General features: G+C 41.3%; 1 protein-coding gene across 2 annotated transcripts in view; it reads right to left on the bottom strand.

Annotated features, from left to right (window-relative positions):
- Window positions 1-26,302, bottom strand: part of zeb2b (zinc finger E-box binding homeobox 2b) — a 65,232-nt gene extending 38,930 nt beyond the window's left edge. For both annotated transcript variants that reach the window (XM_067260603.1, XM_067260604.1), the window contains exons 1-2: window positions 26,273-26,302; window positions 24,677-24,820 (exon numbers count right to left, since the gene is read on the bottom strand). In XM_067260603.1, coding sequence (XP_067116704.1) covers window positions 24,677-24,749 — 73 coding nt within the window. In that variant the 5' untranslated portion in view covers window positions 24,750-24,820; window positions 26,273-26,302. The remainder of the gene's footprint in view (window positions 1-24,676; window positions 24,821-26,272) is intronic.
- Between the last annotated feature and the right edge of the window lie 376 nt (window positions 26,303-26,678).

The following is a 26,678-nucleotide window of genomic DNA, read 5'->3' as shown; positions in this document are numbered from 1 at the left end:
GTGCAAAATTTAACAACCCGAGCTAGGTGGATTGTCTTTCTTAAGTTCTAAGGATGCCCATAAACTGTTCTTGTCTATCAGTTTCCTCTGAGACCTGAATCTATTGAGATAGGCTTATAGTGGAGCTTCTGGGAGAGATTCCGTTCGCCTTCTCTGGCTTGGGCCTGGGCCATCTAGGTGGATCCCATTTTAGGAGCTAAGTTCCACAATTCCCTGAGAGCATTGAGTTGACCCATTCTCATCTCTGACTGCCCACCCTAGAGCAACAGGGATGGGAACTCATCCCTCCATCTTCAGTGGAATGTGTTTTCCTGTTACCTATCAAAATAAAACCCTGCAAGTTGAAAGAGAGGCTCAATTCAATGCACTTTGTTTAAGTATCTCTGTCCATTTGTTGATGCTAATCTTTGCAGTACTTTTTTACAAGCTGTTAAAATTGATTGCTGCGGAGGATGGGGAGGTGGTTCAATCTCAATAACAGCATTCCATTATTAGGCAACAAAGAGCGCGCGGCGAGTGCATCTCGCATAGACTTGATTTAGAATATTATCAAATTGATAGTGACTCAAATTGATTCATATAATGAAGGCATGCACCTTGAAATATAATGACCACTCATGATAATTACCGTCACAATTATCAAGGTCACCAGACAAAATAATGACGTTCATTTTGACCCACCAGACATACACATGCTGTGACACGGCATAGCCTAACCATTGATCTCTCTCTCTCTCTCTCTCTCTCTCTCTCTCTCTCTCTCTCTCTCTCTCTGCATTATGCAGTCAGCAAATAAGTTTCATGTCAAATTATTCCCCCAAATGTTTTTTTGTGTAGACATAAAGTTTCTGATTGATTTTCTGATGGATTTTTACTTTCTTATTTCATGTATTTTGGAAAAGAAAATGTGCTCTCTACACAATCAGACATGGTGCTTCTATATTTATATCTCCCCCAAAAAACTTCCTTTCACCTTGTTTTTTCACATAACCTTTGATGCCTGTCTACGTGCCACTGAAATTGGGATGACAATTCAAAGCACGGGATCTGTCACTCAGAGCACCACGGCATGTCCACTCACAGATACCCAAAGATGTTTCTATCAAACACATTGCCTTAAATTGTGCATACGCTTGAGAAGCACTGCCTTCCTTTAGAATAAAGACAAACGTCTGCAGCTGACATCTCCTTTTTGACACTTTCAGCCTCAGAACTTGGTACTAAGTTGTAGGACAACACACTCACAGAAGGTAGAACAGCTCATATTCACTGTGCTCCTGTGTTAAAAATGGGATTGAAAACAGGCTTGTTAGTTGAAACACAATAGTTCCAATAGTTTTCCCAGCACTTGAGCATGCCTGTAATCTTTTAGGATCAGTTGACCATCAAACAATGTTGGAGTAGGTTTCCTTTCACACAGTTGGGCCTGTTTTACATGCTTGGCCTTTGTTTCAACCACACTCTGCAGAAGGATGACCTCAGCTTAAAAACAATAAAGGGCCCATAATACACTCTCCAGAGAGCCATTGACTTTAAGTTTAGTCCAGAGAACTGTAATTTTCTGAGCAAATAATGTTGATGTGTCGATGAGAGTAAAAATGCTCTTAACTCTACTCTACTCAAAAATATGTAACATCCATCCAAAATACATACACTTCCACCACACCCAACCACCCACACAAAACCATACACAAACAAGCATGAGCACCAGTGAATCAGGCAGGAAGCCTTGAGTTTTTAACTACAAGTATGTAAGTGTAAGAACGAAACAGAGAGTGAGAGCGTAAGAGAGAGAGAGCGTGACTGTGCATTTGTGTGGGTTGGTATTGGCTGGGGTTGGGGGGGGGGGGGGGGGTGCACCCTGAACAGCTAAGAGGATCAAATATCTAAGCACAACAAAGGCCGTGTCACAGGGGCGTTCAAGTCACAAGCCTCCCTCACTCCTTCAACAACAGATCCCCCCCAAACTTCTAGCCCCGTTACCAGGACAGCACAGGGACAAAGAGACCCCAATATCACAAAGAATGAAACACAGGACAGATGTAGGTATTGTCATGCAGAGTATCTTCCTCTTCCCTAGGCAACCTTGTTTCCCCCAAAGTCACAACAACAAAAAAGCTCCAGTGCAACCTTATTTTAAAAATGATGGCCTAAGTTGAGCTATCTGGGATTCAACGCTCACTGTTTGCTGCTTTTTTGTAGGGCTCAGGAAAGTTTGATAGAGAGGTCATTCTGAGTTGGGCCATGACAATATGGCTTGGACGGTTCTTTTCATGGTCATCTGGTGGGGCCTGACCCGTGTCTGAAGTGGCCCTAGATGAAGCCATATATTGTTACAGCTGGGAGGCCATTGAGACTCTAGGATGGGATGAGTCTGATTGATTAAGACCAGATGGGCGTCCACACACTGCAGCAATGACAAAAATAGAAGCACACTGTCTACGTTCCTGAGCAATGCATTGTCCTACTCTAGTCAGGGGTGGACAAATACTGCCTTACCTCTGAATCTCAGCTGAAGAGTTATTTTGTATCAGTGTTTGACCGTCATGCATGATATCTTGAAATATCTATCTCGATTTAAATTCCTATACAAAAAGACTAACTAAAATATGACAGCAAAAAACAAGTTCAATTCGAGAGAACATGACAAGTTGACCAGTTAGAGAGGTTCTTTAATTAGATATGACTTTATCTAATTGTTGAAAGTCATCTGGCCCCAGCTCTAGTGTAAATCCCCCCAAGTCTAGACAGAATTCTTGACAGTCTCAACTAATGTCTCTGCAGTCAGATCGGCAAATGCAGAACGGCAAGGCAATTTAACGTAAGGCCCTTCTCCCAGGCAATAATATAGTGTGGCAGGAGAGACTGCTTTTTAAAGAAATCAATTAAGTTTTAAAAAGGTGTTCCTACCCACAGACAGTGTTATTATTCCAGGCAACGATGGGGGAAGGTTGACGGGGCATTCTCTAGGGGGTGGGGGGGCGAAAAAAAGAACCCCCTCCTCCTCCTCCCTCACCTCCCACACACACCTCTGTCAGTGGTCTCCCTCAGCACAAAGTTTTATTTCATGCTCAAGCTGTGGCCTTAAACTGTTACCTTCAATGTTATAAATCTTCTCAGGTTTCACCTCCAAGTGTCTGTGTGCTGATCTCTGACTGGCATTCCTCGTAGCCATGTATGACTCTTGCCTGGAGGGCACTGATGAACTGGAGCCTTCTGCCCTTGCTCTGTCATACCCTGTTTAAGATGAGCTATCCTTTTACAAAGGGCCCCTGCGATCATTCCAGAGGTGGGGAAGTTGAGGTGGCGGGCTAAAAAGAAAAGCTGGACTTCTGACTCTGGGGAGCATTAATGGCATGAAGTCAGTGTAGGGAAGTAGACAATATGTCTTTTTTTTCTTCTTTTATGTTCTCTTTATGAGGTGCCGCTGCTTTTAGGATTTCAGTCAGTTACACCATATAGCAAAGGAGTAGACTCTCTCCAAACAAAAAGGTGCTTATTCACCTTAAGTTGGCTTTTTTCATTGCCCCTGGGCTCCTCGCTCACAATTATTCATAAAATGAATACACCTTGCGTAAATCATAGTTTTTGGTCTTAAAATAGTATCTCAGCACAGGGACTAGCTGGCATAAGCAAGGTGTGTTGTACTTGGAGTAAAACAGCAACAGCTTTATAAGCCCTCCCAATACAACCCTCTGTGTTCAGAAAGGCTGAACACATAACTCTTATTTATGTCTTTCAATTCAGCCTCAGCAATTCATTTTCCTGATCAATTAGAAAACCTTAAGGCATCTGTAATGTATTTTGTTTGACAGCACACACACATCTACTCTTCTCTCAATGTTAACATTTGTGCCAGTGGGAATACAATCAACCAGCTAATTTCCATTGTTTTTGTATGTGTTTGTTTTATGTATTCTCTTGAGAGTTGCCAGCTACCTACACCTTTGAAGATAATAGCAGGGTTTTAGTTTTGCTTAACCTACATAGTTTCCCTGCTCTCTGGAAGTACTCTGATGATGTTGAAATGAGTCCGTCCTCAGAGAGAATGTTTGTGAGCCACAGTTATAAGTAGAGAGCTATGAATGTACGTGGTATCAGAAAATAATAATCACCCGTTCATTTATAGGTAACACTCATGGGATTTGAGAGCACATACAGCATCAGTCTGTCAACATCATCCAAAAGTTTACGTTAGATGTTCAAATAACAAAACGTTGCAGTCTATGACGTTTTTTCTTCTTCACAATGTTACTTCTCATAACAGGTTACATTTATGAATCATTGCTTGGTTCTCAAGGGAATGAACTCTGCATTGAGGGAGGCCTGGCCTCAACCGACTTTGCTCATGGACAGGAAAATTCATTTCAAAATATTTATCTCTATGAATACATTTTAGTGATGAAAAATATTATAAAATCACCAAACTGGGTTGGGGGATGGGAGCCCAGCTGCATGGAGGTAGTTGGGAGCTCCCCACAACATTACAAAGGGAAATTGCACTCAGCAGGAAGAAAAATCATTGTGTTACCCCAGGTGAAAAATATTGTTGCTTTGCTTAAAAGTGAATGCAAGGCAAGGCTACATTATTAGAATGTTTAAATATTAATTCTTCTGCTGGGTAGTAAAGATGATGGAGTCACAGTGTCAACTACTTTTTTTTCTCTTCCTCTTTTCTTCTGTTGGAATCTCACTCTCTATTGTTCACTGTCTTGGCTAACATGTAACAGGTTCATTATATTATATTTTAAGTCATTATCTTGATATTAATGTTGCAAGTCTTTGATATCCCTATTTTATATATCTATAAAGCCTTTTCTCAATGCTCTTTAGAGGATTCTGTGTGTGTGATGACATGAATAAAAACAGGCGTCTCTCTTTTCTTCTAAAAACTCTTTCACGTTACATTGAACCAACTCAGATAAATGATTCTGCTCTGGATCAGACATCTCCATCTGCAAGAACTTTGAGGGCAAATTACAATTGATCTCAGCTGTCAATACCTATAGGTACAAGTCAACATGCTTGATGCAGTAGGATCTTTGCAGTATAGTTAAACGACTTAAGGTAATTTAGATGTATTATGCCTGACTCTTCCCTTTTAAAGGACAAATGTCTAAAAAGTGTATTATGGGCTCTTCTATCTCTTACAGTAACAGTACAAATATAAATGGATTTATGGGGTTTGCCAAACAAATCCAAGTGTTATTTCTAAGGATCTTTTCTGGCACCCAGGTAAAACAGAGAAGCTGGCTCTCCCTTTTCATGTCAGAAGAGATCCAAAGCCACTGGATAAAGATGGGCATTAAGACTCTAAGATCTAAAACACTTTGGGAGCCTTCAGAGTGAAATGGATAAAGATACACAAGGCTAAGGGCAAAGTGACAAGGGGAGAGAAGGTGCGTGTGTGTGTTCAACAGCAAGACATAGAGAGAGAAAGAGAGAGAGGGACAAGGCAAGATGTGGGGGTTAGAAAAGCGAGAGAACAGGCTTGGGCTCCAACTCCTGACTGTCACTCATGGCTGCCCTGCCAGTATTCCCCACCTGAGACGGATTGCGATGCATGTTCGAGTCACTCATGCACAAGAAGCAATACACAAGTTCAGTGTAAAGCCACTTTAAAAGCTCATCAGGCGCATACTTTGCTTGTAGGAAATACCTTATTCATGACGGAGCAGCCTGGGCCTAGGTAATTACTTGAATCAAGGTGGCCTCGGAAATGTTTAAATCTACAAGGACGCAGAGAGCATGAATAATGCAAAATAATTTGCATCTAAATTTTTTAAGTGTGCTTTATTCAAAAACTAAAATGCGGCTTCGATTAAAGTTTGATGAGTAAAAGCTGAGAGCTCCTTGCATGCTGTGAAAAGCTCCTTATTTGTAGAAATTATTTAGACCGGTGATAAAGGGGCAGAGCAAATGGGGAGAGTATACGGCCAGAAGAACTGCCAATAAATAATAATTAAGGGAGAGAAGTATTAGTGTGTCATACTGTATATTGAGAGCAGTGGGAACACACTTCCTTTTAAGAAAAGTCCTTGTCATGGAAGTTGTTTGCAGGTTTTCAAAAAGAACAGAGGTCTTTCAGAGGTATTGTAAGGGCTTGGAGCTTGATCTGTCAGGTGCAATGATACAGACCATGCACACACACACCCGTTTATCCCGGTTATTATAGTTACTGTTCCACAGTACATATCCTAGAACGAGACAGAACAACTCTTTCAACACAACCACAAAGATATGAAAGTGCTTACCTGCTGCCACATGAACATTCATAACGGGTAGGGCCATCACCGGAACGAAAGGGGAACAAAAGAAGAGATTATCAATCAATTTGCTTTGCAGGTTACACAAACAGAAGCTTAATGGAAAACCAAAAAACTATCTTAAGGTTTGTTGTTAAAGGTTCAAATATGCCCAATGATGTTGCTGTTGGGAGGTAATGATATGTTATTCACAATATCTTGTACAATTTGGACAATTCACAAGAATGACATATTAGCGTTATCGAATGAACATGATACTTGCAAGGTCTTATTTTGGGAGTGACTATCAGTCCTCTTTACAGGCTCACACACTATTTCATCTATATTGTAATTAGTGTTACCGCTGATTGCTTTAGTGGGCAAATGCAGAGAACACCCTATCCTCAGAGCTTATGGTCGGCTGCATCTATATGAGTAACATGTTAATTATAACTGTCTCCTCTGCTTGTCTGAATTTGCATTTAACCTAGATTTAGGGTCAAATAGGGGATTTGTGTTTTAGCCCATATTGTCTCTCATTCCAAACTTCCATGGTGTTCTCTATGCTTTGACAACCACTACTGAACACTGGAACTGCTTCATCTCATTCCCAGTTTGAGGATTCTCACACCGAATATCACCTCAAAAGAAACAATCTGAACCAAGGCATAATCTTCCATCCACACCCACCCACCCACACACACACACACCCCTCCCTTTGTTAAACAAACTATATATCACCAGCAGCTTTTTTTCTCTCTCTCCTGGCCCAGACTGAGGGGGGACTATTTTTAACGGGGGCAGAAACAAAGGCCTCTCCTGAGGCAGACCCCCTGCTCAGTGGGTCACCTAGCTGAGCGACAGTGCTCCTTTTTCCCACGCTAACCTCAGGGCTCATTTGCATCACGTTGCTGTTGGGACGATTATTTTCAGGTGAGCTGCTTTGTATGGGGCCAGGCCTGAGAGGCTACGCAGGCTTGGGGGCCACCCCTGATCCTGTCCTTAATTGCGACTGACTGGAACCAGACACAATCACCCTCTTGATTCAGCAAATTGTCCACTGGGTAGCCTGCGTGACCCCACTCTGGGAAGATCATCTCACAGCATCTGGCAGAGGTAAACAAGGTGTGTTCTCGATGCAACCAGGACAAAACAAAGATGCACAGACTGTATTTTTTCTCTCTCAACTCTACCTATCTTATTGCCTCTCTATCTCTCTTTTATGGGCCCAATCGACTAACTACACCGTGAATCCCCACAGCTGTTGGGAAAGTTATTTTCAACATATTGCCACAGTTGTTTACTACACTGAGAGTTACTGTATCGTATTTAGAAGCACTGCTTTTTTCTGTTGTTGGCAGTGATGAGGGTAAAAGTAGCCACTAACTGGTGTGTACACACGTATATCTCTAATATAATTGTCAGCATCTGGGCCTGTCCCTCCCAGTCTTTGGGCAAACCTCAGAGCTCAACGTTCACTAGAAGTGTAATTATCATGTATCCGAATGGGAGGATGTAATCTCTGTCTCTGATTAAAGGGAATGGAATGGAAGCGAGGCCTCCCTGACACATGTTTACAGAGAGGCACACCTTTAAGAACCATCATACTTCCACTGACCATACAGGGAAGGTTGGCTGAGATGACACATATAACATCCTGAGAAGTTAAAAAAATGCGGTACTCCTGCACTGCTATACAACTCAAAAACACATTCTCGTGCATCGGGTGATAGTGCTCAAAAACATAGTACAACAACCCCACATTATCTGTGGAAATGGAATGTAAGGGAGTAGTTTCTCCTCACCAAAAGATAAAAAATGGATAACTGTCAACACTGCCCCTGTAAAGGTTTCAGTCTGTCAGGGCATCAAGCTACCTTCATTTCCCTTGCTTCCTAGAGAGGTGACCATTTGAACTCCCTCTGAGAAAGTTCTCCTTTCAAATCCATTTTGTCTGAAACAATTCAATTTTCCAGACTCCCTGTCTTACCCAATATATATATTTTTTTACAGAGAATCTAACTGAAACACATTTCCTTAGACAATTAATTATACTGTTTTATGAATGGTAAAATTGTCTGATTCAAATTTTTATATTTATTTCACCCGCTTCTAAGCTCACTCTAACCGATGTGTATCATTTTCCACCTTTGGGTATGAGTTTTGTATCCTTTTCTTAAGATTAAACTTTGATTACATCTGTTTGCACTCCTGAAAGATTGCCATTGGTGGGAAGCCGATGTTTATCTCAAGATGTGCTAAGATAGTGCATGACCAACAATGAGATGGGAAGCACAAATGCTAAAAGCAAAAAAATGTCCAGGGGACAGATAACATGGTGACAGAAAGCATCTGATCATTTTAAGGTTTGTGAACAGTTCAAGTTTCATGTTTTGCGGTGCCTTAGTTGGTGGATTAGCACAAACCAACTACTTCACTAATGAAAACTACTACACTTACTTAGCAATACCGACATAAATGAAGTACATTCAAACTTCTGCCCACACATGTGCTTCATTGGTGTCATGGAGAAGAGATGACATAGAAGATGACTTTTGTTTGAGGACTCATTTGGTAAATAAACTAGCTTAAAAAACAATGTTAAAAACAAAGGTCTATAAAACCATCCTAAAAAATCCTGTGTTGAGTTACACATCTCAGAGACTATAATCTTCACTCAATATCCGAAAATTAGCTTGGAGCCTTACGCCCAACCCAAACCCCCCCCCCCCCAAAAAAAAAAAAAAACTTATCAGCAGATACTCCCCTTCACTTTATTTCATTTATGAATTACAAGAAAGATGCTATTATATATTATTAATTTCTGCTGTTCTTTGGCTCTGGCTTCGCCGGTGAGCTGCGGATGTCGGAGCAGTGTAATTATGTTCTAGCCGGGCAGCCATCCGTTTCCTTTCAAAAATTTACAGGATTCTTAATCACGTTGCTCATTTGGGTGCGCAGTAGCGAGGATGGCGAAACCCAAACAGGGCACGTCTGTTTACACAGGAACACCTGCTTAGCATTGATAGCAGATGTCAGTCAGTGAACAGAACAAAAAAAAGGAGGAAAATGGAATTAAAAATGCAAGCATCACCAACTTCTTATTATTTACTTACTGGAAAATGAACTACTACAATGTTGAAAAAAAGCCTGACAAACGCCCAAAAACTAGGCCCTATAATTGTGCTCCATTTATTTATTTTTTGCTCTCTCTTTAGTTTCTCCCACCTGCATGAAATGAGAGCAGGCAGCCTGCACTATAGACATGATGAGATTTGACTCTAAAATTTGGAGCCTATTCCCCCCCATCTTTTCTGCTAAGAAAACATCCATGCGGCTTACATTTCTATCCGTTTGCATCAGTCTTTACTGCATTATTCATTTGCATTATAGCAGTGGTTGGTAATTAAATCTTGCCTGGGATGCAGTTGTATTTAAATGAAATGTGAATATTTTAGTGATGAAAATGCAGAACAGTGTTAATCTAGTTTCCTGGCCTTATAAATGGATGACTATGAGCAAGCTCTGAAATAATTTATTGTTCTTCCCAGTCTTACTAAATGGCTTTTTCTTAAGAATAATAGTCATGAATCAACAGCTGCATTGACAAACATATTTCACCAAATGAATATGCCTGGGAAAAGGGTATTTGATACCTTGGTAACCTACCCCCACCAATAGTAAAAATATCAACAGTAAAATGGCCACTGAGGACCTTTGTGACACACACACCCACACAAACACACCAAAAAACACACACACACACACACACAGAGAAAGACACAAATGTGGGGTACTGTTCCTTTAAAGCGCATCTGGCCTAGAGATGTAATAAAATTGACATATTGATTCCTTTGAATTTACGAATGCCTGTTTCATAAACTCCATTTCCAAAGGCCTAGGCCTCTTTAGAGCGCTGTCATTTTTCCCCCAAATGGATCAATTATGTGCCCACGTAATCCTGTTACCTGTGAAATCCACGCATACTTCTCCCATTTGTGGCAGTTCCCAGGCGGACAGACTCACATTATGTGCACATAAACAAACTAGAGGTTTTCACTGATATTAGGGATTGTTTTCTCTCTGTATCTTAGACACTGTAGAGTAACTCCCTAGGGGTTTAAGAGAAATCTTCTCCTCTCACATACAGAGTTGTGAAGCAGAGGAGTCACCTTCATACAGCCAATTCCATATCCCCCCTTTCTTCTACAGCCCCCCAACCCCCTCCACACACACACACACACACACACACTACTACAAACACACACAAACAAGTATATACCTAAACAACTCTCTCCTCCACAACAAGATAATACAACAATAGATTATAAAGTTCACTTTCAGCTGTCAGATAACGCAAGGATTTGCTTTTTCGGGAAGCATCGTATTAGTTAAAGGACACCTATGCTCACCCTTTGGCTGTTTTGTTTAGCGGGGCAACACCGATCCACTATATCTCTTTTCACTCCTGTGTTAGGGCACTTTAGAGACTCTAGAAACGCTCCATGTTTATGGATCACAGTGCAGTATCAGGTTAAACAAAGGGTAGGAGCCATTGGAAATGTTACATTACACTTTGTCAAGCAGAAATGAAGTATACCAAGGTAGGAATAATGTTATGGCACAGTGAACCTCAAGTCACCACAAATCTGTTCAACTATCTTAGGTTCTTGGGAAAAAAAAGGAGAGAAAGAAAAAATCTGTCCTCAATCTTATTTTCCACACTTCACCGGGCAACAAGCTGCTCAGTTACACTACACTTGCACTGAACAATCTGTCTGGTGAAGGTTCACAAAATTCAGAAATACCTTGTCAGATACAGGACTGACCTGTTCAGTGGAGTGACTCTGAAAATAATAAAATAAAACAATAATGAAGGGATATGCTTGTGAAGAAGAGAGGGGCTTGGGGGAGAGGAGGGAGGGGGGGGGGGGTGCTGGTATGAAAGGAAGCACTTTCTGCTCCGCGCCTCGCCGCTCCTCGCAATCGGCCGTGCACACCCCAGCCATTGTGCACGAGGGGCTTTAAAGATAAATGGCTGCATGTTAAACCACATTTGACATGCTGTAACAAAGGCAGCCACCTTGGGTCTCAGGATGCAGCCAAACACAAAATACAACAAACAATCCCAGCAAGGATGTCAAACAAGAGGTAAAAAAAAAAAGAAAACACAAAAAAAACATGTGTCACATAGCTGTTCAAGTTTGGGAGCTGTGCGGGTAAGTGAGGGAGCTGTTGAATCACACAGGACAGTGGAAACTGCTGAGAGCTCTGGTGGTGGTGGTGGGGGGGTTGGGTGGAGGGGTTATACTGGGCGATGGGTCTGAATTTTCACTGGACTAAAGGCTCAGCTAAGATATAGTGAAGTCGATATGTCCTAGTGAACTGTACACTCATGTTCATTATTGCTTCACAACGATGGAGACAGCATTTAGGACCATAATCACTAACACTAAACTATGTTCATTACCTCTCTAATTCTTGGGAAATGACAGTTGAAGGAACACACGCACATGACATGTGACAATGCTTTTCTATCTCTATGCAAACACATTGTGGATGAACCGCTCATCAAAAAAACTGAACGCATTAACTGGTGAAAGGGAAACAGGGGCCCAGGAACACCATGGCACCTCATGGAACATGATGATGATCTTAAAAATTCAAATCTGAAAGTTGGAGTCTAACGAACATTACCGAACACTTTATCTCCCGCCAGACCTGACGTAACAAGGTCAAGGTGATGATGAACACTAACTTAATTCCCAGAAAACATAAATGGAGGCACAGGCCACCAGTAGCAGCCCCCTGTCCTTTTCATTCTTTGGAAAATGTGACTGGGTTAAAGACGCTGGCCAGGGGAGTGAGAAGTTTGGTCCCAGTAAGAGGTGCTACAGACACAGTGGACTATAGATTGTTTTTACAACTGGTCAAACCTTGTGTTTCTGAGGACACATCCACACATGACCGTATTTTTTGGCCATAAAGACGTTTTTCTGACTGATTCATCTGGAAAAAAAGACATTTCGAATGTCATCATCTTGTCTTTGGTGTTTATTTTAGCAGAAACAGCAGAAAGGAATACCAATCTGATGCAAACGAATACTGAATACCAAATAGCTTCAATATTTTGCAAACAGTTTCACCTGCATGCTGGGAATGGAAAGAGCAGCCAGGATGGCAATCTTGAGTTTGCACAGTCTCTGCAGTGCTCCTTTTATAAATTACCTCATCAGTGACTGAAATTAACACCGATTCTTGCAGGCAATTTCTCAATTTCCAATGCTAATTACGTTTTTCTCTTCACTTTTAAATTCTGTACCACCTGTTTAGGGGAAGACATCTTAGGTAGCGCAGCCGCATTTAATCACAATTTTAATTAACCACCCTGTAGATGTGAAAAAGAAGCAATTATAATGCAGATGAATGATGATTTTTCCACATTAAATTGTTTTGTTTCTTCGTTATGTTGATTGCATAAATACAGGCGGCGGACAATTTTTATCTACTGTAATTTTGTAATTGTTTCGTAAAGAAGAAAAAAATTAGTTGGATAGACTGAGTTCATCTGTTTACAAATTGTTTAATTCTGTTAACCCTATGACTGCCAGTTCCTGTTGGTTTAATGTCAGAAATCTGGCAAGCACTACTGCAAAAAAATGAGGTGTAGCTGTCTACATTGTCTACCCAACAGCTTCAGTTCTGCCGGAGCATGAGCCCAGGGGAAAAAAAGAGACTTAACTATGTCATCTTTATCTCCTTCGACCTTAACCAACTATTTAACAAAATGAAAGTCATTCCCTTCCCCTCCCCTTTTACTACAGTGCAGACAGTTGCAAATGAAAGCACAGATGGGTACTACAGGGATGGACTCATAATCTTTATAAGCTCGTGAAAATATCATTGGGTTTGAAGAAGAAGACTGTGTCTTAGAGGACTTTTATAGGCCTTGTTCTCAGGAACTTCCTTTTATATTAATGTCACAGTGAGTGTCACAATAAAAAAATACAAAAAAGGACAACGATGCAGGAAATTCCCTAAAACAATGCCGTCGTCATTGTTGCTTTTCTGTCCAAATGCTTTTGTCCCCTCTCACTCAGCATGTGACCTCCTGACATAGCATCTTCATCGACAGACAGAGATGCACCTAAACAGAGGCAAATGTCTTTAGAGCTGGCTGAATCAGAAGGAAGTCAGCAGGTCAAGCGGGCATGGCTAGGACTGGCCTCCAGTTATCTAGTGGAGGCCCTGTTCAGACCTCTAGCCCAGACCTGGCTGCAGCTATGGCCATGAAACAGCACTCCCAATGTCTACCTTCCCCCTGCAGCCTCCCTTGATAATCCCACTGAAAACAGCTTTCAGTTTGAGCAGAGACCATGCAAAGGGAGGACTAAAGACCAGCCACAGGCCATGGCGTTTTGTGAGCAAACTTTGGTGCGGAAAGACTGACTGCATATGGAGCATGCATGTTCAACACGACAGGGTTCCCCCCACGACTGGAGTAATATACTTTATGCAACTGAGTGAGAGTGAGGGAGGAAGAGGGAGGGTGGTAAAAAAAAATTGTCAGAGAGAAACTGTTAAAATACAGAATCCAGGAATGTCTTCCTCAACCGAACACATGTGTACCACGGTGTCATCCTGTGACTTATTTCAAGAGAGCCTCAGGAGATTTACAGAAAACTTTGCACGTATATAAAATAATTTGGGGGAAAAAGGAAGCACCCTCTCTGACTATTAGTGGCGATGGCTAGAAATAAACAGAGCATTAAATCCTGCAAAACTGTGACAAGGCCAATATGCACGCAGACAATACCGGCCCAGCATCTCCAGGTCTTTGTTCCCAGCTTAACAAAACTCTGCCGTCACACCACTTTAACTCAATGCTGCCTGTCGAACGGGCATCAACCAGTCAGACCCTGCCTGTCACATGCAAAGCTAAAAAAGAGAGGGAGAGAGGGTAAGACAGGCAGACAGAGAAGCGAGAGAGAGAGGACGAGAAAGGGAGAAAGAGTGAGGTGTGATAGAATGAGAGAGAGAGAAAAGACCTGAGAGTCAGACTCGTACTCCTGGGCTGTTAAAGGTGCAAATATATTTTAAATATGTGTGCAAAGAAAAGATGAAAAAGGCAAACATGAATAAAGAAACAATGATGGGCTACTCACGTCTCTGACTCCCCCTTAATAGGAATGTATGTTAAGAGGCTTTCAATTCTGCTCTTAGGGGATTTTTACATTTTACAACAGAATCTTTACAGAAGACTACTTTGTGACGTTGCATAGACAGAATTGGAGCAGCGAGAATCACTAAAAGTTTCATCACACAAGTCCAATCTCCATTTCTCTAAGGGACATACTGTAAGAAAGGAATGGAAGAACATTACCATGCTATGCAACTATATCCAATGATTGACCAATTTCAGGTAGTGGAATCATTGAGCCTGCTTCATCTGTGAGCATGTAGATTTGGGCATGTGTGTGTGTGCCAGTGAGTCTATCTGAGTTTGTAGCGGAAAGTGGCTACTTTTTTCTTTGTTAAAGAGTTACTCTCAGTGCCAGACGCTCAATATCCACGCCTGCACTCACTGAGACATTTTGATCCAAAGCAATATCATCCATTACACTAAACCTTTTTTTTCTGGTCAATATAAAACAACAAAGGCCGCTCCCTTCCCCCATACCAAATAAAGCCCACACTCCTTGCTATGATAGCCATCCCTCTCCCACACCCTGAGGACTGATGAGAGGAGGGAAAAAAAGACAAAAATGTGGATGAGAAGGCTTGGTACCTCCTAACTTTACACCCATTACCCCTGTGCCCTTGCTCCCTAGGGGGAATAGGGGGGAGGTTCTCCTGTGTTTCCACCCAGGCCGTGCTAGCTTTGTCTCACCCTCCCGCCCTGCCGCTGTCAGTTCGCTGCCTACACCCTAGCTGTCTCTTTCCCCGGTCCCTTCCCTGTCAGGTTCTGGCCTGCCAATTTCAACTTGAAGCTTGACTGGGCTGATTTGATGCAAATACCTCAGGGGAGAATCCTGAAACTGATGAACAGTTATGTCAAGTCGATTTTGCACCGTTGGGAAAAGGTAACCTCTGCGTTGAAAGAAAAAAAAAAACACAACAAGGTTAAAGAGACAGGGAGGCTTCGCACATGTAATAGTGCCAGGCCCTCACGTCCCCTCGCCCTGCTTACCGCCCCTCAGAAATTGTAACTGTCAGTGGAAGTACTAATTGCAGACGTGCCAGGCTGCCATTATAATAAAATCAGAGGCAGAGTCGACATTAAGTATGGCTGCCTCATTTGTGAGACTGCTGAAAAGGTAGCATAAATGAATATTTCATTACTTTAATTACTAAGGAATACTCCTTTCCGCCAGTCATGGAATGAGTGTTGCTGTAACTAATTATGAAAAGTAATAACATTAGAGATTCAGTGATTGCCAGTTTATAAGGTACCGGGAAAGAACGGTTAGAAAGAGAAAACACTCTCCTTCTTTCTCTCATCTGTTTCTCTCTGTTTCTTTCTCCCTCTCTCTCTGCCTCTGACATTTAAATGAATACAGACAGAATATTGAGAAACTTTCCCCTTCATACACGTTTCTTAACAAAGCACCGATGCTACCTGGACCGTGAAGTGCAATTTGATTAATCCTTTAATTCACAAGACTAAGTACCTGTATGGCTCTACCCTAACTGCTGCACTGCCAGCCATATATTTACATGACTTCATCATCCTCACTTCTTTGATGTCAGTCACTCAGTTTGATACTTCTGCTCGACCATTATTTGACTATGCCGCCAATAGCACATTCCAGTTTAACATATCACCACTGACATGGTGGTTGGGAATAAGAAAGTACAAGGTCTACTTTGATGGGCATGCTAATTCTAATACCTCTCAGTAGTAAGAATAACAACGTGATAGAGAATTTATCTCAGGAATGTTGGAACAAGACGGTTGACTGATAAGACAGTCACTTCCCTTGGGTGGGGTGCTGGGAGTAGCAATAATTAGAGTTCCAGAATGGCTGGCTGGCTGGCTGGCTAGCTAGCTGGCTGGATGGCTGGATGGATGGCTGGACTGCCCTCATTGGAAGTGAATAGGGCTTGGGTAGGTAAAGGCCAGGCTATGCCCCAGCTCCATTCTCAGCACAAACATAAACCCTGACATAGCCCAGCTCCATACACACCCAAAGCAGGTCCTGACTCAGGTGGGAGTCAGGTGGCTGAGCGGTGAGGGAGTCGGGCTAGTAATCCGAAGGTTGCCAGTTCGATTCCCTGTCATGCCAACTGACGTTGTGTCCTTGGGCAAAGCACTTCACCCTACTTGCCTCGGGGGAATGTCCCTGTATTCACTGTAAGTCGCTCTGGATAAGAGCGTCTGCTAAATGACTAAATGTAAATGACTCGGGCCACTGCAAGGACCCCAGCCCAAGCCTCAGTCCTGGCAACACAGCCTCAGCCTGGGCCCCTGTCCTGTGAGTCAGAAAGGGCTGAGGACAGGGCTGTCGGTGTGATTATCCCCTTGCTACCTGAGGAGGTGTTTGTTTGACATTCGTGTTTGACAGCGGCGGGACACAGGGCGTTCAGGGGGCTTCATCTCCAGTCAAAACCCATTAACACGTGAATTCACCTCTTTGAGTTTTTACGAGGCCAGACTAGTTCACACACTATCGTTACACATGTCCTTACTACGGATGACATTTAAGGGGGGGGGCATTTTTCTTCTCTCCTCTTTCTCCTTGGTTCACTTTTACCAAAGGTTAAATGTATGTTTGAATAACAAGGGGAACATAATTTCAACAATTTCCTTTACTCCTGCAACCTTCAGTTAAGAGCCCATTTGATCAACGATAAGATGAAAGCATTTAAATTGAGTAAAATCTGTAGTGTTACAAATGGCCTAATCTTCTCAGCAATCAAGTGCAATTATGTAGAAATAACACAGCAGAGTTTACTTTAATATTCAGCATGGACACAGGACATAAACTAAATCAGACATGCGTTTTTCCATGGAAAGGTAGAGAGGAGGCCTCTCTAGGTGCCTGGCTACTGTCTGCATAATGAATAAATGAATGTAAATGAGACCTGATGAGATAACATGTTCTATTAGCTCACTTTAAAGGCAAAAGTGTCCAGTGTAAAATGAGTTTAGTTGTATGTGAAAAAGGCAGACATTTCCAGATGTCACGATACCTTAATCCACAGATCTGTTATTGATTGGTCCACTTGCCCATGACCTTGCCAGGAGTGCTCTTCCTACCGACAATCAAACATACATCAAAGTGTGTGTGTGTGTGTGTGTGTGTGTGCGTGTGTGTGTGTGGGGGGGGGGTATGTAGGGGCTGGGGGGTTGACTTGGTGAAACGTGTCGAATTTAGAGGACGAAACTGAGGGCTGATCTCAACACTTCTTTTTTCATAAAGGTGACAACTTAGAACACAAAAGGGGGCATCAACAGTGACAGGAACACTGTACTGTGGCATACAACTGGAATTGCAGTGATGTTATCAAAAGCCATTTCTTGGGAGATATAGCGGATTGTTTTATCAGAATTACCCTACCACTTCTGCTCTTCTTCTTAGAGAAGCAGAGGGGGCTACCCCTGTTCATTATCACTGGCATCACAGTTTCTGTAGACCTCAAAATGCAGTCATTATTGACCTTGTACATGCTGTTTAGACTGGTGGGGATGTGGAGGAACAAATGGCATACATGTTCACCGTATTTACTCATGAGGAAAATCTACAAACCGCACAGGGGGTGAAATCAGCTATTTCGATTACCTTGAAGGATTTCTAGATTCACATTGTGAGGAAGAAAGGCGCTGCTGAGATTTGAAATACAAGGTGTTTAACAACTTTTCATATGTTTAATTAAGAAATCTAAATGTTAGTTTACACATGCTCAGCCACCTGCTGCAAGTCACACCAAGTGTTATTCGCAAATAGGAAAGTTGACACTTGGAAAATGATGAAAATCACATGCACGACATTGTAAACAGCTGAATATGTGCAAACAGTGGGGATGAACAGAACGGATGGGCCAAATAAAGACTGTGTTTTCACTTGAGAACAACTCAAATGAGCCATGATATTTTAAAATGCATTTTTCACCCAATGCATGAAAAACGTAGCTTTGGATAAGCTACACACATAAATGAAGTCCACATGCATGCAATTATTTGCCAGTCCACTGAAATTTCTATTTCAGTGTTTGCGTTTGTAGGTACGCTCAGGAATGGAAAAGCTCAAAAAGGAGAGGAAGACATTCGTGAATATGTGCAACTTCAGCCGGAGAGCGTCGACACTGTGCAGGCATACATCACCTTACAGGGGAGTAGATATGAACTGTCAAATCACAAGAGCACGGTGACAGAGAGGGCTTTAAGCCTGAGACACGGCGGAACGCCGCCGCAAACACCTTTAATTCTGTCACTTCTCCTCCATCATTCATTCTTTCACACCCCGTGAGCTCTTGACGTCCTCACAACCTGGGCTGCTGACAACCACCACATAGTCTGTGATTCAACACAGGACAAAGAGGATATAGCTTATCAGGCCCATCATTTTTTTTAAAACAATAACCAAGCATTCGGGAATGTTATTTTGACATTTCAGACCCGGCTAAGTCACAGAGAGGTGGGCTGGCAGTAGAACAAACTGTTCTCGAATCATCGTTCAAACAATATTGTACCAGCATATGAGGACTATACAGTTGAGAATTGCTTCACTAGTGAAGTGATTCATACACTGGTGTTAGTGATGATGCAAGAAACTCAAGCTACCCTTGTTTTCTGTGGTTCACTGAAGAGACAGATCTATGGAATATAGAGGACATGGGTGAAAGACCAGCAGCTACAGGACAGCTGAGACCATTGAGGAATAAATGAACCCCAGCTAGAATTATAGGTTGAGTGTTCTATGGCCTTTTATTCCTCTCAAACCACTACTCTATGATACTGGACATACACAAGAGACCTACTAGACACGATAAATGCCAGACTCCTGACATACTAAGTGTCACATGAAACACCTTCCGTGGCACACAAGTGTAAGAGGGTGGAGAGGACAAGGCAACTTTTCAGCAATGACGGACAAAATGTTCCTGAGATGCATAAACACGGACATGAGTTCTCAAAGTGAGAGCGTGTCCACAAAGAGTTAACCAGTTTCCCTGGCATCAGAGCATGGGTTAATATCACGCCTGCCTAGTAAGGCATTATCCGTGCACCTCTCGGAACAAAAGGCTCCTTTTGCAAACAGACTCCTACTTTCCCCAGTGTCCAAAGGTGTTTGCTGAAGTAAATCTGCCTAAATCCCGCACAGCTTGGGGAGGGGGAAGGTGTACAGATAATCCTTTTTCTTAACAAAAAGTTCTGGGGAAAAAAAGGGAATTCATATCACATGATGCATTTAAAGTTGTACCATCCCCTTTCTTAGCTAGGCAACTGATTTGCATCCCATCTAATTAAGAGAGAAGAAAAGGAGATCTTACACAATAAAGATATCTTGCCAATCAACTTTGAAAAAAAGACTGCGTTTAAAACTTTGTTGCATTTGGTCCAGATTTCAAAGGGCCAAAAACAAAACTCTAATCTTGAAGTGAGAGAACCAGGCGATTTAGTAAAGAGAAACACTAAAGCCAATATAATTTAAAAGTGTTTTTCCATCCCATGGCACAAGACCAGTAGGTCAAAAAACCCAGCATATTGTAACTGTGGAGAGTCTGCAACAGCTCTCACTGAGCACAATGGGACAGCCCAGACTGTCTTTGACCCCAGAAACACCTGCTCTTTCCCTGACATACAAACACACATTTATGAGGAATCCACAATAGTATCCGTAAAGAATGTGATATGATAATTGCCAGTCAGATTTTGTTGCCCAGCTCGTGTTTCTAAATGGGGAGATTAAAAAACACACAATTGTATATTGAACACACCTGCTCCTAACTATATTAGACTTCTTACTTGAATCTGATCGGTCTCAGACACTTTTTTTTTCTTAAGTGTGAGAGTGAGTGGCCATGAATAGTACGGGCATGCCATCTCGTAACACTATCTGGCTGTCAGGAGGGTTAGGCCTGGGTAGAGTAGGAGCTATATAAGGCTTGTAACCAGGGGAGGCCCTACAAACAGCCACAAACACCTAAGTTATTTTGCTCACCACCCACCCTTCTGCCTTTTTTTTTGCTCCTCTCTTGCTCTCCTTTTTTCCCCTTTTCATCTCAGGCTTTCTGATGCTGAATGCAAATGTAGCCTGCTGGCGGTGAAAGGGCTGAATTGTGATTAAGAAGAAGAAGAGCTCCTTTCTTTGTTCTCCCCTCGGGGGATGTTTACTGGGAAAGACACGGCGGATCAGATATGAAAGGCATTCAGGTCAGCATTGATGTGAGCGAAAGTGAAATCATACCTAAGGCATTCCAAAGACCGTGGTGTCAGGGGTTCAGCTAACGGTGCCTGTGCTGTGTGTGTTCTCCCCGTTAGGCGAAAATATCTTCACAAGCAAGGGAAAAAATAAAAAATAAATAATGGAACAAAATGGGGGGAAATTGTAAAAAAAAAATATATATACAAAATTCTGTCAACATTTTTTGGAATAAAGTTTTTCCATGGGTGTCCAGGGTCTGAGTGTGAAGAGGATCGTTAGGCTTTTGGGGGTACAGTGTACTGGCACAACATTTATCAGGTTTGCTTTTCACTGGTTTATCTGAGCTAAATTCTTGAGTGCACGTGATGTGACATACACAAATTTGGGTTAATAACTTCATATATTTGTGGTTTTGACTGAAAAAGTATGTACATAGAAAATAAATTTTTAAGGGAATCTGAATATATATATATGTAAAAAAAAAAATGATAAAAAACAAATTCCAGATGTACATGGCATACGCTATGAAATTTCTCACATGCAAAAGGAATTATCCAAAACTAAAAAAACATATCTATGGTCACCTAAGAACCAATTTATTTCAGCGATTCATACAGGACAATTACTGGAGAAAACTGCTCAGTTTTCTATTCACAACTTGGACTAGCTCTGGGCAGATAGATATGTTTAGTTTGTTTGATACAACAACAAAAAAATCTACAGTGTTGCATGAACCAATCAGTATGCTTTTAAGGGTGTTGTAGGCTATATCATGTAAACTGCCAAATAGTGTGAGGCAGTGTAAAACAACAACATTCTAATCATACAGCATCGTTATAGATACAATCAGCTACAATATTGCACACTATGAAACAGATTCATACAAGACAGTCATCTCTTCCGGCAGACTGACTTCTCTGTCTCTTCTACAGTGGAAAGTGCAGCCCCCTGCCGAAGAGAGATTATTTCTTGCTGGCTTGTAATATCTTCAGTAATTATTTCACTTGCTTAAACAAAATAATCCTTCTCTAAACACTGATGCAGTGCCATTCCATTTTTGTGCAAGTGAAAAAGCCATCAGAAAAAAGGTGTCTGCTTTGGCTGCTTAGACAATTGCACCCTTGTGGGAATGGCAGCGTGAATGGTACAGTGGACACCCCAGCACTATTGACGTTATAAACATGTAAATGAAACACATTACTACTGACAATCAATTGTCCGTGAGCGCTGCAAACATGCCCTCCTTTTCCCTGTGACAGCAACAAAATACTGCCTACCTTGGGAAGAGAAATTTGTGAAAAGGGGGGCGGGGTGAAAAGGAAAGGCTTTTCTCTCGACTGGGGAGCAAATGCACCTTAAAAGCAAATGAATAATAGAGATGGACAAAATGTTTAGACTGGAAGGAATCTGTCATTGTTTGGGCTGAAAGCAAGGCTGCAGCAAAGAATTAGTAGGCCCCCCTTTTACCTTTAGCGTGAATGCACAGAGCTTTAATAATCACATTCAGACCATTGTAGTAAACTTGTGGACCACGAGGGAAGCTTTTTTTTCTTGAATTATGTAATCAATACACTGCGATGGGACATATGTCGGTTGTAGGATAAAAGAAAATTAAAGATACCTTTAGAATTGTAAAGTTCTCCTCACAGAGGACCATCTTCATAAAATAGGACACAGAACACAGACCAAGTCAAACAGCTGACCGCAGAGAGGACAGGGAAAATACTGTCCAGTCTCACTGTCTTTGCTCATCTCAACACAAGTCCCCTAAAAAAAACGTTTTTGATAGCCATGGTTGGCTAATCAAGTTAAAAGGACAAGGTCTAACGTGCACTTTGCCAGCTGCACTAACAAATAGCAGACCCTCACAGCTGGATTTGACTAGCAACACCTGGACAGGGTTACAACTGTAACAAAACTGCTTAGCCGCAATAGATGCTAAAACTTTAGACACATTTTTATATCTACATAAAATATTGCAGAATAACATTCAGCAAATGTACTTCTTGATAGGATACTTCATACGTTCTGTCAATTATAAGCCTTCTGTGTGTAACACATGAACTTCTTTTGAGTCTATGTGTGTACTGAAAATGTTCACCTGAAGGTCCAGGTAAAACTCTTATCAGTTACCTTGTTGTCATGTGTTGACATAAAACCGCACTAGTGTTCACCCAACTCCACACATCTCATTTCAATATTTTGTGCAAATAGAATAACATCTTAGCTATTCACATATATTGCTAATAGTTTCACGTCATAAACACAATCAGTTGATTGTGGTAAAAAAGCAAAGGTAGGGGCACGTATTTGTTCTCTCAAAGACTATAAAAAATTATGCATTTATCAACATATTTTGCAACTTGTATTATTTCCCTAAACCCATTTGAATTCATATATCCTGTATGTCAAACATTCCACCATGCATTTGTGTTTATTTTACTCAATAATATCCCTGCTTAACCCTACTAAGAAGCCTTGCTATCACCCAACACACTGAATCCATGTACAACAGAATAACCACTGAGCTCAGGACAAACCCCATCATCCCCAAAGACAAAGATATTGGAGCCAGTGCATGGTGAAGACATTACAAAGGGCACAACACTGTGATAATTATACCATTTATAAAAATGTCACAGGATGAATTCCAAAATTGAGTAATCCAAAATACAACTCAAATTGTTTGAAAAGCCAGAGTATGTTAAGAAGTCACATACATGTAGGGAAATTCAAGTGTGTGTGTATTTGTATATGTGTGTGTGTGTGTGTTTGGTAATATAACTTCCTCATGCGGAGTGATTGAATATGATCCAAACTTTTAGCAAAACAGGTGGGTGCTGTTGCCTATTGAATAAACAGTAAACTATGTGTGGTAGGCTATGCTGTATTTACATGATGATACTTGTAATACTTCTTTCAATAAAAAGAGATTTGCTCATGTGCTATTCACAGGGAAATACAGGCTGTTATGTGTATGCTGTAATGAAAACGTTGTCATTGATTAGATCAATACACAGCCCTTAATAAAGGCAAAAAACAAGTCAATTAAACTATGACGAGGATAAGGCACAACAGATGCGCATCTAATTGCACTATACGGTTTGTATTCCCGTGAATAAAAGTACACAACCGGACCAAAGACAGACATGACTGAAATGATCTACTTCCTTTAGCATGAGAAGTCTGTAGGCTACATACTGAATTCAACTGCCAAAATAATAGTCACAAATTTCTATTAAAGTCGGGTCAAAGCGCTCATCAGTAGCATGCGCATAGGCTTTTTGGACATGCCTTATTATCTGTCCGATAAACTCTGGAGATAACTAACCAGCCAATAGCTGGAGTAGCACACACTACGAGACTAGTCTACGCGCCGCAAAGTGTATTGCATCCACCCGTTTGCACAGTCACCAGTGAAGTGGGACACTTTCAAAGCAGAGCGTTATTCTGCTTTCCACAGAATGAAAGAGCACAAAATGTGTGCATATGCTGAAAAACATTTTGTAATTGGCCAATGTCCTAATTTTGGGGGGATTAATTAAAAGAAGCTCATTTGTGAACAATTGTAGATCCAGTAACATACGCTTTAACGTAAGATACTTCAAAAACACCTGCAAAAACATGTAGGCTATTTCTACAGTAGCCTACATAAATACGCTCCCCATCATAACGGTTTTGAACCTATGGGAAATAAGCTGGCGCGACAGAACCGTTATCGAGAAACTTTCTGACATTCTTCCCATTCCAGCTCAGTCATTTTGTTGAAGCATAAACTACTCAGAACTTCTTACAAGTTCCGTTAAACATATCATAGTGATTTAACGGACTCGGCAATTAAGTATTTTTTTCTGATTTCACAGAGGTTGATCCGCCTGTGTACAATATGTTCACATTACGCATTCTATCCCAGTTAGAGCCCTTTATCTCCTATGAGACGAGAGGAGAAAGCGCATTTAGCGTTTCCCCAGTCTGTCCAGACCAACAGACTGACCTATCGTCACATTATTAAAGCTTTTGAGTCAAACACATATTTAGTAATGACAGTTTGTCTTTTCTTACCGTTTTTCCTTCTTGGGTTGGCTTGTTTTCGCCTCTTACACCTGGGGCCATCCGCCATGATCTCCTGCTTCATTGATAAGAGTGGATCAGATGGCAGCTCGCATGGACTCGACTCCTTGAATCAGCAGCACGCAGGCTCAATATCTAACAACCAAACACACAGCAACAATGTGGATACAGGGAAATCCTATGTGAAAATCAGACGCCAGATGAAACAAATAAGGAACCTCGGACATTTGTGCTATATAAGCCTACAATATGTAAAGAAAATAAATGAATAACTGAGCGATAAGTAAATGTATTCGTCTGATCTGAAAAGCAAATGACATGGGATGCAGCGTTAGTGAAAGGAACACAGACGACGGTAAAGAAGGCAGAGGAGGACACAGGGAATTACACCTTCAATATTAATCATTATAGCTTGCTGACTTTACTAGAAGGTTCTAATAAAGTGTTGAATATCACATGTAAAAGTATTTGTTTTTACTTTTTTTGCTGCTCACCATGTGATGTCCTGCCATGATAGAAACATATAGCCTATCCTTTTGTAAACTGTCATGCTCTACACTGTTTGAGCCGAGTTAACTTTAGCAGACTAGGCTCATTGAGAGTTTCTACTTTTGTTACACACAAAATGAAGGGGTTAGGTTAACAACATGAAGCTCTTTCTCAAATGTCATGTTTCACATTCAAATGCTAGGAGCACTCGATCAGAGCGTCACGAGCTTGTCTGTGTTTACCTTATTATGGGTTGCAAGGTATGACAATAGAAACAATAATGCCTAAATTAAGAAGCACTTTTTTCCCAAAGTAACCTACAGTTTAAGTCTTTGTCTAACTCTATGCAATCAGATAAAGGCTTGTGTGGGGTTACGTAATGCAGATTTACATCAATTTAAAATGCAAAATGTATCTAAATATTCCTAAACTAAAAGCCATTCGTTGCTCTTTTCCGTCATTGCATTGATATGAAAAGAATAGTATAATTTAGACTGGCTATAGCCTACCCTTATTTCTGGAAAGAAGTGTAATGTTGCCTGCACTAATTATTAACAAATAAACACTAACGCAAAAAAACGACTAAAACATTCAAACTGTTTGTCAACAAAATACAATTAAATCCAATACTATAGTCAAAAACAAATTTAGCCACATATTAGTAGTTTGAGAAAATTATTTTGATAGATATTTTGTGAAGATAGGCGGTTTAGTTAGATAACTCTTTTAGTAGGCTATTGGTTGCCAACTGAAACACGCTAACAACGAGTTGGTTAGAGAGAGGGAGGGAGAGAGAGAGGGAGAAAGAGAGAGAATGGTTGAGTACGAGGTAGATATATCCCTAATTCATTTTCTTAACGACTTAACGGTTTGTGAACGACAATAAATGCTTTTTGTTTTGCTGTTAAAGAGTAGGCAAAGGCTAGTTACTCTTTACCACGGAGTAACGCGCACCTCATCCACCTGTGCAGGTAAGCAAAGTTTAAGGCATACGACATGGTGTGAGACACTCTATGGGTTGAGGTATTCAACATGATAAACTATCTACTGTGTTGTAAAAAGGTTATTAAACAGTCAAGGTAAAGAAAAATTACATACCTTTTTTTATATTGTGCTATCTTGTCGGTAGGTTCAGTTGAATGCAATGAGAATGCAGCAGTAACAATTTGGAGAAATGTGGATCCTTGCAATGATAATAAGCCTTAGAAATAGTTGGAGGAAGGACCGTTATTCCTGCTGGGCAGGTTAGAACTGATCTCTTTCAGCCACTCCAGGAAACAAACCTGGGGACGGACTGACGTGTTACGCCTCTTCTAATGACATTTTTTCTTTTTCTTTTCTATAACACAGAGGAGAAACCCTGAAACACACGCCACCTATCTTCACGGGAGGGGATAATTGAGGAGCACCAAACGTGAGCATCTTCTGGGAAACGTTCTAAGTTTTTTTTTTCTTTATCTCTGTCCTCTCTCCCTCTCTCTTTGATCTGAGTGAAATGAACTAT

Source organism: Osmerus mordax, chromosome 22, assembly GCF_038355195.1.
Source record: "Osmerus mordax isolate fOsmMor3 chromosome 22, fOsmMor3.pri, whole genome shotgun sequence".
Taxonomy (NCBI): Eukaryota; Metazoa; Chordata; class Actinopteri; order Osmeriformes; family Osmeridae; genus Osmerus; species Osmerus mordax.
The sequence above is the reverse complement of the archived record's forward strand: the minus strand, read 5'-3'. Positions and strand labels throughout refer to the sequence as shown.